The 13,210-nt window shown below is 39.7% G+C and overlaps 1 protein-coding gene across 8 annotated transcripts in view; it reads left to right on the top strand.

The window, feature by feature from the left end:
* The window catches only part of Rapgef2 (Rap guanine nucleotide exchange factor 2), a 241,802-nt gene that overhangs the window by 83,191 nt on the left and 145,401 nt on the right, over window positions 1-13,210 (top strand). For 7 of the 8 annotated variants that reach the window (XM_074041722.1, XM_074041715.1, XM_074041716.1 and 4 more), the window contains exon 4: window positions 5,972-6,055. The exons of the other annotated variant lie outside the window; for it this stretch is intronic. In XM_074041722.1, coding sequence (XP_073897823.1) covers window positions 5,972-6,055 — 84 coding nt within the window. The remainder of the gene's footprint in view (window positions 1-5,971; window positions 6,056-13,210) is intronic. 8 annotated transcript variants of the gene reach the window in all.

The raw sequence follows: 13,210 nt of genomic DNA, 5'->3' as shown, positions 1-13,210 counted from the left end.
GCTGTGGGAAGTGGGAAGGAACGTGCCTCACTTTACTTGAAAGATGCTCGGTCACTCAGAGGAGGTGGTCATTAACCTGGAACTTGAAGAATGAGTAGTGCGGTCACCAGACAGAGGGCACCACTCAAAGGCGAGAGCAGCACATTCCCCTGAGCCTAGGCCCTGAGGCATGGGTAGCAAAATTGTGGCCTGGATGTATGGGGCACCGGGATTGTTGGGGTTGGGGCAGAAAGTAAAGCTCTGGGTTTTCTCCTTCACATATGTAGGTAAGAGAAGAAAGAGAAAACTACTATTTTTTTTTTTTAATCCAAGGTACTTCTGGCAGAAATACATACTGTTTGGTTAAAATCAAAGTAACTTTGTAAAGAAGCTGTTTCTACCCCATTTTACAGTTGAGGACCCAGAACCTCAGAATTTGATGTCACCTGGATCACCTGGCTAGCAGGAAAGAAGCCATGTGCTCCAAAGCCTGAGCTCTGTGCGTGGCAGGCACTGTGGTACTTCCTTCCTGTGTGGAGGCAAGGGGCTTGGGCTTGTCCTTTTGAATAGCCATGGCATGGCCTGACTTCCCTGAGCCAGCTTGCCTGAGTATTGGCTGCACTGTGCTGGGGACAGCACACAGTTGCTTCCTAAAAGGAGGGTCGGTGGAGCGAAGGGAGACACTTCAAGGATAAGGAGTCATTAGAGAAAGCACACAGCAGAGTGAAGAGAGATGAGCTGAGTGTTTGCAATTTGGCCCACTGTGAGTGAGAAGGTTTTCTTAAAGAAGGGTTTGCATTGGACGGTGGGAAGCAGTAAGGCCTCTTGGGCAGAGTGGTGGAGTTGGGAAGGACCCAGAAGCAGTTTGGGAAATGAGACGGGACAGTATGGGATCAGACAACGTGTTTTGCTCTTATGATAACCTCTTTCTTAAGTGTGGACTTGGCATTGCTGTTTATACTTGGGTTATGCGAAAGAGGAACCAGATGTTTGATTGTTTTTGAGATTTTCTATCCGATTGTCCTGGAAAGTCAATCAGTCATTGTGATGTTCTGCTTATATTTTGTTTTTGTCTATTTTCATTTCCTTCCTACTGATGAGAAACAAAACCAGCCGCCTTTTAGAGTGTCATATCAAACACCTAGGCCTTTATGGCTTTCACTTTGTCTGTTGTGGGTCACTGCAGTTCTGAGTTTGTTCTACACATTGTGAGTCTTCTCTAAGTGAGCGTTTGCTGTTGGGCCTCATTTGTCTGCAGGTTTTCCTTTCCTACCCATCATTGCTGGAGCCACACTTAGGTCTTTGGAAATGCTCAGCCAAGGTTTTCCCATGATTCAGCTTTTGCCATTTCAACAACCCTTGAAAGGGCTCCTTAGCTCATGATTTTAAAACATAAAGCAGTTATTTGACAAAAATAAATGGCACACATGCATGAATTATATGAATATTGATAGAGTCCTAGGTTTGTTTGTTTGTGTTTTCCTTCTGCTATTCATTCTTTTTGAGAGCTTTCCTGAAGGGTTTTCAAAGTTGGTAAGCCCTGTGCACCTGGGATAGTTATTTAAAAGTCACTTTACTGGATGGCCCATGTAGTGATCAGAAACTGGGAGTGGGATAGAGGTAGAGTTTGGGAGCACGCCTTTTAATCGGCACCCCATTGATTCATCTGGCATAAAAGCTTGAACCACTGGACATACAGAATCTCAGTGTTAGTTCTTAATAATAATAACAGAGATTATTATTACTACTACCTTTCAGTCTCCGTCCACTGCTTCCTGGCAGTGTTAGTGCTATTCTTAACACTCCGATTCATCTTCAAACAACCAAAGTGTGTCGCTTTGCACAGCTTGAGCTGCAACAGCACCCCTGCTAAAAGCAGCAGCGCTCTGGGAGGGGATGGCAGACATGGGACGGAGCGGGTCGTGCCCCACACTGAAACACTGGCCTCAGGCACAGCCACAAGTGAAAGAAGTGAGCAGGGTCAGCACAGCACTCTCCGGTTAGGTTGGGAGAGTCTCCTGGTGAGATAAAGTGAAATGGGCTTAGATGATGGCATCTCTCAGCAAGAAGTTTTCAGAATAGAAACTAGACATGAACTCTTTAGGGGGTGGACAGAGAGGAGAGGATTTTTCTACCTTACATCTGTTTCCCAATCAAAATATGATTCCCTGTGTTTGTATTTTAGTCATAATTAGCTTAGTATTAAAAACCTGAATCCTTAGGAGTGACAATTCAATAACAGAGAAATTATGATCATTGCACATGGCCTGGCATGAAGTAACCAATCGGAACATTGAGCAAGTGTGAGATTATTCTCTGTGAAGACTTACTCAGGCGAATATAACTCTTGCAAGCTGGTCTTGGATTCTTTTGGGACCACAAACAGCCCCTTCTGTTAGCTTTCAGTGTATCTGCAAGGAACATCTCCATTTGAGACCCTTTCAGTTCCATCACTGTAACAAAATACCGAGACCATCAACTTAAAAAGAGGAAAGGTTTATTTTGATTCACAGTTGCTCATGGTTGTGGCATTTGGGCCTATGTTGAGGCTGTGTATTATGTCTGGAGGACATGGCTGAGGAAGCTGCTCACTTTATGGTGGCCATAAAACAATGGGAGAGATGGGAAGAGGCCAGAGTTCCACAGCCCGCCCCCCCCCCCCCCCCCCCAAGGCACATTCCTTGTGACCTAGGCCTCTCGTCTTGAAGGTTCTACCATCTTCCAGTAGTGCCGTGGACGGGGCACATGGGTTTTTGGGGGACACTTATTCAAGCCATAGTTAGTACTTTCTGTCAATTAAACAACATTATAGTGAGTGATAGTGATTGAGAGGACCACTATTTACTTTTATATAGTCAAATCTTTTCTACAACTTTGCTGATATGAAGAGTCAAGCCTAACCATAAGGGAGCCCGTGGGTTCAGGGTCCAGAGTATTTTCTGTCCCCATATTCTGTGTTGTGTGTTATGTGATCAGTGACCGGAAAGCTGAGTTCATAAACCTTGTTCTTATTTTGTCCACACTACTTTGCCATTACAGTTGACAGATAGGGACTGACTGAAAAAGCCTGTTAGTGTTTGCTGTAGCCTCCATGTCAACAGTTAATGTAGACCTCAGTGTCTTATGTTTTACTTAGAAGAATAGTGAGTTGTGTGCGTTGTCATAGCATGATTACCATTTGCACTTAGTGGTCATTGTACATTTACTCCTTGAAGCAGTTCTAGCAGCTTGCCTAAGGCCACGTAAGTGGTGGGATCTACCTTAATTTCCTATCTTTGTAGATTTTATTTCCTTGCACTAACCTGTTTTGTGAAAAAGGGAACATTTTAAGAACAGATTAAAATATTCCTTTTTTTTCTATTTCAGTGCCCTGTCATTATCAAAAAAATTTTTAAACTAGTTTTGAGTCTGGTAGATCATACCATTTTTACTTGGCATAAATCTGAATGTAATAATAATGCTGTCACTTTCTATTAAGAAAAACAAGTACATTTTTTCCCCAAACTACATAAAAGATTGCTGTTTATAAAACCTCCTGGCTACAAATGGGGGAAAAAAAGGATATAAATTGTGAAATACTTTGTATTTTTGGGTTCTGAGGTGGGACTGGGGTTTGAACTCTGGGCTTTGCACTTGCAAAGCAGGCACTCTACCATTTGAGCCATGCCTCCAAGTCCATTTTGCTCTAGTTATTTTGGGGATGGGGTCTGGAGATCTGTTTGCCTAAGCAGGCTTTGAATGTCGATCCTCCCAATCTCAGCCCGCCAAATTGCTAGAATTACAGGTGTGAGCCCCCAGTTAGTACTTTGTATTTTCATTTGAGAAATCAATTCACTTTTATGGTTCTTCATTGGAACTGCATGTGTTTGACCATTTTTTCCTTTAGGTTTTCTTGCCTTGCCATTGAGGATTAAGCATTAGTGAATTTGGTTAAGAATGGATTTGGGGGGTAAGATGACCAACTGCTGATTGACTTTGGAAGTCAGCGGCACAGTGCAAATGCTCAGGTCATAGTGATGATTTACAATGGTTCATTGGCCAAAGGGGGTGGGGGTGAACTTGTGACACATATGTGATCACTGGAGTATGAGAAAAGCACGGGACACAGCTTCCATGGGTGTGCTTAAAGAAAGGGGGTATACGCTATACATCCTTCTTACCCCTTCCCTGACTGGAATGTGGGTGCAGTGGTGTGCCTTGGAGCTGCCGCTTTAGATCATGAGATAGGAGTCCCTTGTTGGGAACGGCTGAGCCACAAAGCAGAAGGAGTCTTATCAGCTTTGGACTTCTACTGCTTAGACTATTATGTGTGTGAGAGAAATGAACTTCCTCCTTGGTGAAGCCATTGGTCTGTTTAGATTTTTGTTTTGTTTTCACAGTAGCAAATCCTGTGTCCTCACTAATAAATTAAAGCAGCATAAACAAAGTCAAAGAATAGCAACTTGCTGAGGAAAGGTACCCATAGCTCATGTTTTCAAGAGGATAATTTCTATTAGGTACTTCCAAATAAGGAAAAGGCTCACCATTAACAGAAAACTGATTAAAAGTTATGAACTAATTTCATAGGAAAAGAAATAGAAATGCTTGTGAACATCAGAGGATGCTTGTATAATTAGAAGAAAAATGAACACAAAATAAAATTAAGCCAAGATAATTTTTGCCATGTAGTATGACAATATTCCAAAAGTTTGACAGAAAGTATGGGTGACCATTTGCTCCCTCAGACATGCCTCTCAGCATGTGCTCCAGCCATGCCAAGACAAGAAGCCTTCTCACCCCACACCCATGGCCTCACGACCTATGTGACCCCCCTCCTCCCACTTTGCTTCTGGGTCCTCTCCCTAATGAGACCCAAATCCAGCACCAACAGCGCCCAGATCTCTGTGTTGTTCTTCTCAGAAGTATTCTAAGCATCTACAAAGGCCCTCAGTAAAGCCGCTAAATGTTTGTAAGTAAATGTTAACCAAGGGTCTTAGCAGCTCTGGGGAAGCAGGTACATGTGTACATGGCCAGCCTAAGAAGAACAGACTGTCAGTGTCCCATCAGAATGGCACTGCAGTCACTCTGACCCAGCAGCTGGCCCGTGGGACTTATCTTCCGCTTACTACTGTATGTTCGTGATCACTCTGCTGTTTGTCTTGGTTTTGCATAATTGCATATGATTGAAAACAACTGAAATGATGGTCAGTCAGGGGTTTCTTAAGCCAAGCCAAGAGAACATCCATGCAATGGAGTGGAATGCCTTTCAGCTGTGGATCCAAGACCATGTCTGAGATGGTGTGCGTGTGTTGTTGTCTCTGTGAAAAAAGATTAGGAGGAAATAAGCATATGTGCACAAATCCAGAAACGAGTGCTGAAAGAATGCTCAGCTGTGGTGGAGAAATTTGGGAACCTGTAGAGAAGAAAGGATTAGGAAGCCTAAGGTCTGCTGGTAGATCTTTGTGTTATTTCTTTCATTTCTGATAGTTTTTTTTTTTGCAATACTAGGGTTTGAACCTATGGCCTTGCACTTGCTAGGTGGGTGCTGCCACTTGAGCTGCATCCTCAACCCAAGGTTATTTGTGTCATGAAGCCAAGCGAAAGTATTTCCAGTTCAAAAAATTAAACTGGAAGATAAAACTTGGAGTGGTAGTTGCTGATCGGCCTAAGGAACACTTAATACCTTTAATTTATTTCAGGCATAAAAATAAGTTTTAAGAATGATTCCAGTAGTTGAATAATGAATAATATTTTTTGTGTGCAAGGCTCTGAGTTCAAACCCCAGTATCATCCTCCAAAAAACCCTGCTAGCCCAGGCAAAGTTAGAGAAAAATAACAAAAGGATTAAAAGTATGGTACAAGTGGTAAAGGGCCTGCCTAGAATGTGTGAGGCCCTGGGTTCAAGCCTCAGTACCATTTCCAAAAGCAGAAAAAGGACTGTGGGCACTGAGATGTGTGTGTTGATTTCTCCTGCTGTAGACAACCATCTGATTTTGTTACCTTTTCTTTTCAGTCCTGACGATATTGGTACCTGCTGGTATATCCTTCTCTCTGGCTCCGTGTTCATTAAGGAATCCATGTTTCTTCCAAGAAGCAGGTATTGTATAGAGATTCTGGAGTGTTCCTTGAAGCTTGAAGTTCTTTTGCAGAATTCTTCTACTCATGTACTTCAGTGCTTTGGGTTGTTGTACATAAATGTTTAAGAAATGCCTTGTGTTTTTGTGTTGTAAGTACTGTTTCAGTCTCTTTAAGGATGTGAATAAAAGACATAATGGTGACATGAAGTTTGCTAAATGAACACCTCAGCTGTTTCAGGGCACATTTGTTCATAGTCAATAAAATTGGCCACAAGATGGCTTAGGCAAAAAAGGACTAACTTCATAAAAATACTGGAAAACAGGCAAGAAACATTGATTAAGACCACAGGGGGCTGGAAAGGGGAAGTCAGGAGCTATCTTTGACTCTGTGTCTCTCAGGACCACATGGCCTCTTCATTTCTGAATGTGTGTATAGATCAGCCTCCTGCTCTCTAGGGCAGTTAATCTCTTCCTCCCTGACACCTCAGCCTATCGCCTGTTCATTTATGACCTTGTGTCCCTAATGTTTATGCCATTTGTGTCCTCTTGTTGGATTCTGTAGGATACAACCTGATAGGCAGACACATACCTGTAATCTTAACTAGTTGTGCCCCAAATTAAAACCATGACTATTAAAACCTCACTACCTATGTTCAGGTTAGTTAATGAGTTTCACTAGCTAGTTTGCCCTCCTAATTGTGTATTATTAACAAGTAACTTTATTTGGTTTAAAGATTTTTAACTTTTTATTTTACCTTGCTAAGCATTTTTACTATTAAAGGATACAGATTCCCCATTTCAGCCACCTAATTCTCTATAAAAATATTTAACTGTATTCTGGATAAGTGATTCTGAGAGAATTAAGGTCATGTTACAAATCTGTTTTAAAAATGTGACCAGTTCTTGGAAGAAGTCAGAGTTAGAAAGGGAGAGGTGGTTTTCATTGTAGTCCAAGGTCAGCCTGGGTACTCCATGAGCCTTGGGGGCTGTAAGGTAGGGAAAGAGTTCAGGTCTCATGCTTCTTTGCCCTTCTGCTTCTCCAAGGTCAGGCTGGAAAGCATTTTTCTCTTTGGGAAATGGTTCCATGGGGGAGGAGCACTCTATTGGCTATTTGCTGTTCTCAGTAATGAGAACAGCATTGGTGGTGGTAATTGTAGCAATAGTTCTAATAGTAATGATAATAGTAATAAAATGATAACAACATAGCTAATGCTTTTACAGTTCTTCTGATTCTAGGGATCATTTTAAATGCTTGGTGTATATTCAGTCATTTAATGTCACTTTTCTCCTTTGAGGTAGGTAGAATAATTACATGCATTTTATAGATAAGGAAACTTGTATTGGAAGGATGTTTGTATCTCCTTGAAGTCTGACTAGAAAGCCCTGTGAACCAGTTGCTGTAATTCTAGGAATTCTGTTTCCCAGAAGAATGGAGAATTGAATATTAATACTCTTCTCTAAACACAGGATTATCATTTTGTCCCTTGGAGCTTCTGACTAACATATTTCTAAACTTGGAAGGTATAGACAAATAGTATTTAAGCATTGGGTTATTGAAGTATTAATTTTAATGTAAGAAATAATAGCAATGAACTATATAACTTTTCAAAGATAAAAGTCAGAGGAAAATCACCTGAAATCTTCATTCCAGATTATCATCCTTTAATACTGTAGTGTTTTCCTCTCTACACTTTATATACTCATTGTCTTCCACATGCTTAAGAGCATGCTTTGTAAGTCAATAACTTGTTTATATTGTTAAAGAATATTTGTATAGATGCACATTGCTTCAAAACATTGAAAATTCTTTGCAGTTTACTCTTGATATCTTTTAATACCTATTTAGTGATCAGTTATTTGATTTCCACAATGTAGTCAATAATTACAAATGGTGAGTTTTTAATTCTTCCTGTTACAAATGATGCTGTCATGAATGTGATTTGGAGTTTATGATTCTTAGAGGACACTGATTAGTGGCTTTACTGTCATCTTAGTGCACTGCTTGTTGCGCACACTAAGTCTGTAGTAGACCTCAAGCCCAGAGCAGACAAGGAGGCTATGGTGGTGTCCTACCAATCGTGCTCAGCCAGCCCAGTAACAGCTTGTTCTGACTTACGGAAAGAGAAAGAGGACTTGCAGTTCAGACCATTTCACAAGCACATTGGACTGTACGTGTAATTATTTTAAAAGATGACATAAGTTAATTTTTTCTTTGGCTGGATGTCAACTGCTTGCAACTCAGGACTTTAATGGGATGAAGGAATGGTATTTCAGACTGATGATCAACCAGTGCTATATATAGGTTATTCCTTCACGTTGCACCTGGTGACATTTTCTGTGCCTGCCTTGTTTGTTTCCCTTGGGGACGTTGCCTTAGGAATGGTTCTGAGATTGTTTTAGTAAGAGCCAGTCTTGTGGTCCCATGCTTATGGTTGATACTACTGGTTCACATATTTTTCTTTCTTTTCTTTCTCCCTCCCTCCCTTTCTTTTCCCCTCTCCCTTCCCCCCTCCCCCCAGGTAGAAGACCTTTACTTTTACTTTTTATTTTTTAGTGGTATTAGGGTTTGAACTTAGGCAGGTGCTCTACCACTTCAGTTATGACCTCAGTCCCTACACCTTCACTTTGGTTATTCAAAGTGAAGCATATTTTTCCTTGATAAGGCTTGTAACATTTGTAGAGCCTTTGAATTGCTATGTGACTTATCAGTGGCAGCTTACTCTAGTCCCACCCAACTTTAAGCAATTTTAGTGATATAAATGTTTTTATGAATTTTATTGGAAATCTATTAGAAACTTGATGAGTTTTGAACCATTAATATGTGTACAAGTAGCTGTAATGTGTATTTTATGTCATTACATATAATCTTGCCCTAAGATTGAGCTAAATTCTTACTTGGAATAAAATTTGTGTTTTTGAAGCAATATACAAATTATAATTACATTTTTCTTAAAGTCTTACTTATTTTTATTTGCATATATTCATTGTACAGGGGGAATACATGTGACATTTGTATATGGGCTTACATTGTATCTGAATTAGATTCAGTCCCACCGCCCATACTTCTTCACCCCCTCATCACCCCTGCTTAGAACAATTTCAGCAGGTTTCATTGTTCTGTTTTCATGTACAATACAAAATGTATCCACCATATTTGCCCTCCTTTACCCTCTCTGGTCTACCCTTCCCTCTCCTACACTGGGGTGGGAGCTGCCTTACCTTCCTGCCCTTCATTTTTTTAAGGTTTATATTGATTGTTCAAGGGGGTTTTGCCTTGGTATTTCACACATGTATATGTCATGCTTCAGTCAGATTAACCCCTCCATTATTAAAATCTTATTTAAAGTGAGTTCAGTTTCTTTTTATCCATAGAAATACTGGGAGCAAAGGCAATTTAGCAAGATAGTATGTGGGATTGGAAGGGTGTGTTTGCCAGGGACAAGGATGGTAAGTGAAGCATCATGGCCGCCATGTTGCACAGGTTATGTGCTGCACAGCTGTATGGGGCTGTTTGTATCCATTCTGTCCTTGCTTCATACATTAACATAATTGACAGGTGGGGTGCTAAGGTGAGGAAGTATTCTCTGCCCCTCATATTTTCAGAAGCACCCTTTGTAACAGCAGTGAAAATTCTCTTTTATCAATTTGCAGGTTTAGAAATAATTTTCTATTGTATCTTTCATTTATGCTACAAAAATATATAGGAAAATGTTAATAGTGTTTATTGCTGTACTATACCCTAAATCAGTGCATTTAAAAACTGTAAGAGAGATTGTTACTTACTTTCACAAGAATTGATTATGTATTTTATAAAGAACTGAATGTTTAAGGAGAAGGAATTGCTAATTACCTGAGTTGATACACATTTTATAATATATTAAATTGTCAAAATTGTACCCCATAAACATGTAGTTATTTTATATCAATAAAAAGATTGTTACATAGTTTAAAGTTTCTTCTAAAATTGCTCCACTATGAATTCTGAAGCCCTTTGTAATTAAGTCACAGTATGATAACTTTAGTTAATGAGATTTTTTGGCTGCTGACTTCTTTAAAAGACTGAGAACTTCCTTTAGATATTAAAGATGGCTCAGACTGTGTTTCTAAACTTGATGTCTGGGTTATTTGTTAGAGAAGTAGATATTTTACTCAGACTTTATATTAATTGGTAGAGTTGGAGTCTTTTGAGTAATATATCAGTAATCTAAAGACCTTGTTTACTAATTAGTAAGTGCTAGATTGGTAAGACCTGAACTATTGTCATGATACAGATAAACTCATCTTTGAACTTAGGTTTCTGAAAAAAGTCAGTCTTAGTAAAATGCTGAATATGATTCATGAATAACACCTTTGTTGCTTCTATATCCTATACACAAAGCAACTATTAAGCAACCTCTATTTCCTATTTATGTGGTAGCTAAGGTAGAAGCTGTAAGGTTGGAGGGAAAAAGAATCACAGGCCAGTTGTAAGTTGCCAAGAGAAGGATTGTAATTAAGGCGAAGAATCAGAGGGATTGGGAAAGAGGCATACGTGGAGAATGGGGGCTTTCAAAGCAGGGACTCGGGCTGATTTACTGGGTTATGTCAGTTGCACACCTGGGAGGCAGAGTGGTCAGTTTGCTACAAGCGCCTTAAGAAATGATGTCTGTGACTGACAGTTCACTATCAGTGAAATGCCATCAAAATTGAGGTTGGGTATGTGTGCCCTTTCTATGTTTATAGATTATTCCGTGTCATTCTAAAACAGGTTTGGTAGAGATCAAACTGAGTCACGTTTTAAAAAGCATTTTTATTAGCTTATATTAGTTGTTCATGAGGTTTCATTTTGACATTTTTCATGTAGGCTTACAACTATTCTCTCTCATCCCTGTCCCCCTACTTAAAATGATTTGGACAGGTTTCAGTGTTGCATTGTCATGCAGATATATAAAGTACACCGACCACATCCACCCTCCTTTACCCTCTGCATTTACCTTCGTCCTCCCACTAATACCATCCCACTGACAGGACCATTCTACTTCTCCTCTTCTTCATTATTTAAGTTACGTTCATTGATCAAAGAGGTTTCTCTGGTGGTATTTTAACAGGGAATACATTGTACTTTAATCAGTTTAACCCCCTCTGTTATTCTACCTTATCCTTTCCATCCCCTATTATTCAACACCTTTCAGTACTTTTGTTATGCTTTCTTCCTGCACAGATACAATATATTTCAATATTATTCAGTGTTTGTCATTCTCTTTTTCTCTTCCTAGTCCCCTCAAATATTTTCACTATTGCAAATGTGCTCTGTGTATATATGAAAGTGTGTTTGTGTATATGTTGTCTTTTGGGAAAAAATGTGGCCTTTTTCTGAATCTGGCTTATTTCACTTAACATGACTATATCTAGCGCCATCCATTTACCTGCAAACAGCATAATTTCATTGTTTATGGCTGAACAGTATTCCATTGTGCATATACACCACATTTTCTTAAACCATTCAAGCAGTTGTAGGGCATCTTGGCTGTTCCATAGCTTGGCTGTTGTGACTAGTGTTGTGATAAACGTGGGTGTGCAGGTGTCTTTATTGTATCCTGACTTACATTCCTTTGGATATATGCCTAGGAGTAGTATTGCTAGATGGTATGATAGTTTGTTTTTAGTTCCATTTGTTTTTTTGGCAGTACTGGGGTTTGAACTCAGGGCCTCACACTTGCTAGGCAGGTGCTATACTACTCAAGTTTCTTCACAGCCCTTTTTTGTATTGGGTATTTTGGAAATAAGGTCTCATGAACTATTTGCCCAGGGCTGGCTTCGAACTGTGGTCTTCCTGATCTCTACCTCCTGAGATTATAGGCATGAGCCACTGGCGCCAAGAGGGTTTTTAGTTTTTTGAAGCACCTCCATTTTGCTCTCCATAGTGGTTTACTAATTTACATTCCTACCAACAATGTATGAGGGTTCCTTTTCTCCACATCCTCACCAGCATTCGTTGTTTGTGTTCTTGATATAGCCACTCTTACAGGAGTGAGGTGAAATCTTTTTTGGGGGAGGGGCGAGGGATACTAGGGTTTGAATTTAGGGTCTCATGCTTGCTAGGCAGGAGCTCTACTACTTGAGCTGTGACTCCAACCCATGAGGTGAAATCTTATGTGGTTTTGATTTATATTTATTTATGGCCAGAGATGTTCAGCATTTCTTCATACATGTTTTTGGCCATTTGTGCTTTTTCCTTTGAAAAATTTCTGTTCAGTTCATTTACTCATTTCTTCATTGGGCCATTGATCCTTTGGGAGGTTATTTTGTTTTGAGCTCCCTGTTGGTTGTTAATCTCTTATCAGTTGTATAGTGGGCAAAGATTTTCTCCCATTTTGTGGACTGTCTCTAGTCTGGTGACTGTTACCATTACTGTGCAGAAGCTTTCCAGTTTTTTTTCAGTAACTATTTGTCAGCCTTTTCCCTTAATTGTGAGCTGTTGGAGTTCCTATGCCTGTATGTTCCAGTGTTTCCTCTATTCTTTCCTATGGTAGTTTTAACATTTGAGGCCTTACATTAAGGTCTTTGATCGACTTTGAATGATATGAGTATAGGGTGAAAGGGATTCAGTTTCATTCTTCCACATGCAGATAATCTACTTTTCCCAGCACCTTTTGTTGCAGAGGCTGCCTTTTCTCCAACGTATGTTTTGGGCTCCTTTGTCAAAAATCAGATGACTGTAGCTGCATAAATTTATGTCAGTTTTCTGTTTGGTGGTCTTCCTATCTGTTTTTGTGGCAGTACCATGCTGCTTTTTTGGCTAAAGCTTTGTAGTATAGTCAGGTATTGCTATATCTCCAGTGTTGCTCTTTTTGCTCAGTATTGCGTTGGCTATTTGCAGTCTTTTGGGCTTCCATATGAACTTTAGGATTGATTTTTCTATCTCTGTGAAGAATGTCATTGGAATTTTGATGGAGATAAATTGAATGTATAGATTGCTTTTGGTAGTATAACTATTTTCACGATACTAATTCTGTTAGTCTATGAGAATGGGCGGTCTTTCCGTCTTTTGGTGTCTTCTTTAGTTTCTTTCTTAAGTGATTTTTAGTTTTTGTTGTACCGATCTTTCATTTCCTTTGTTAAATTTATTACTAGGGTTTTTTGTTTTGTTTTGTTTTTTGTTTTTGAGACTATTATAAATGGGATTATTTTCCTGA

The sequence above is a fragment of the Castor canadensis genome, chromosome 9 (assembly GCF_047511655.1).
Source record: "Castor canadensis chromosome 9, mCasCan1.hap1v2, whole genome shotgun sequence".
NCBI lineage: Eukaryota > Metazoa > Chordata > Mammalia > Rodentia > Castoridae > Castor > Castor canadensis.
Note: the sequence above shows the minus strand (reverse complement) of the source record. Positions and strands in the feature narration are given on the sequence as shown.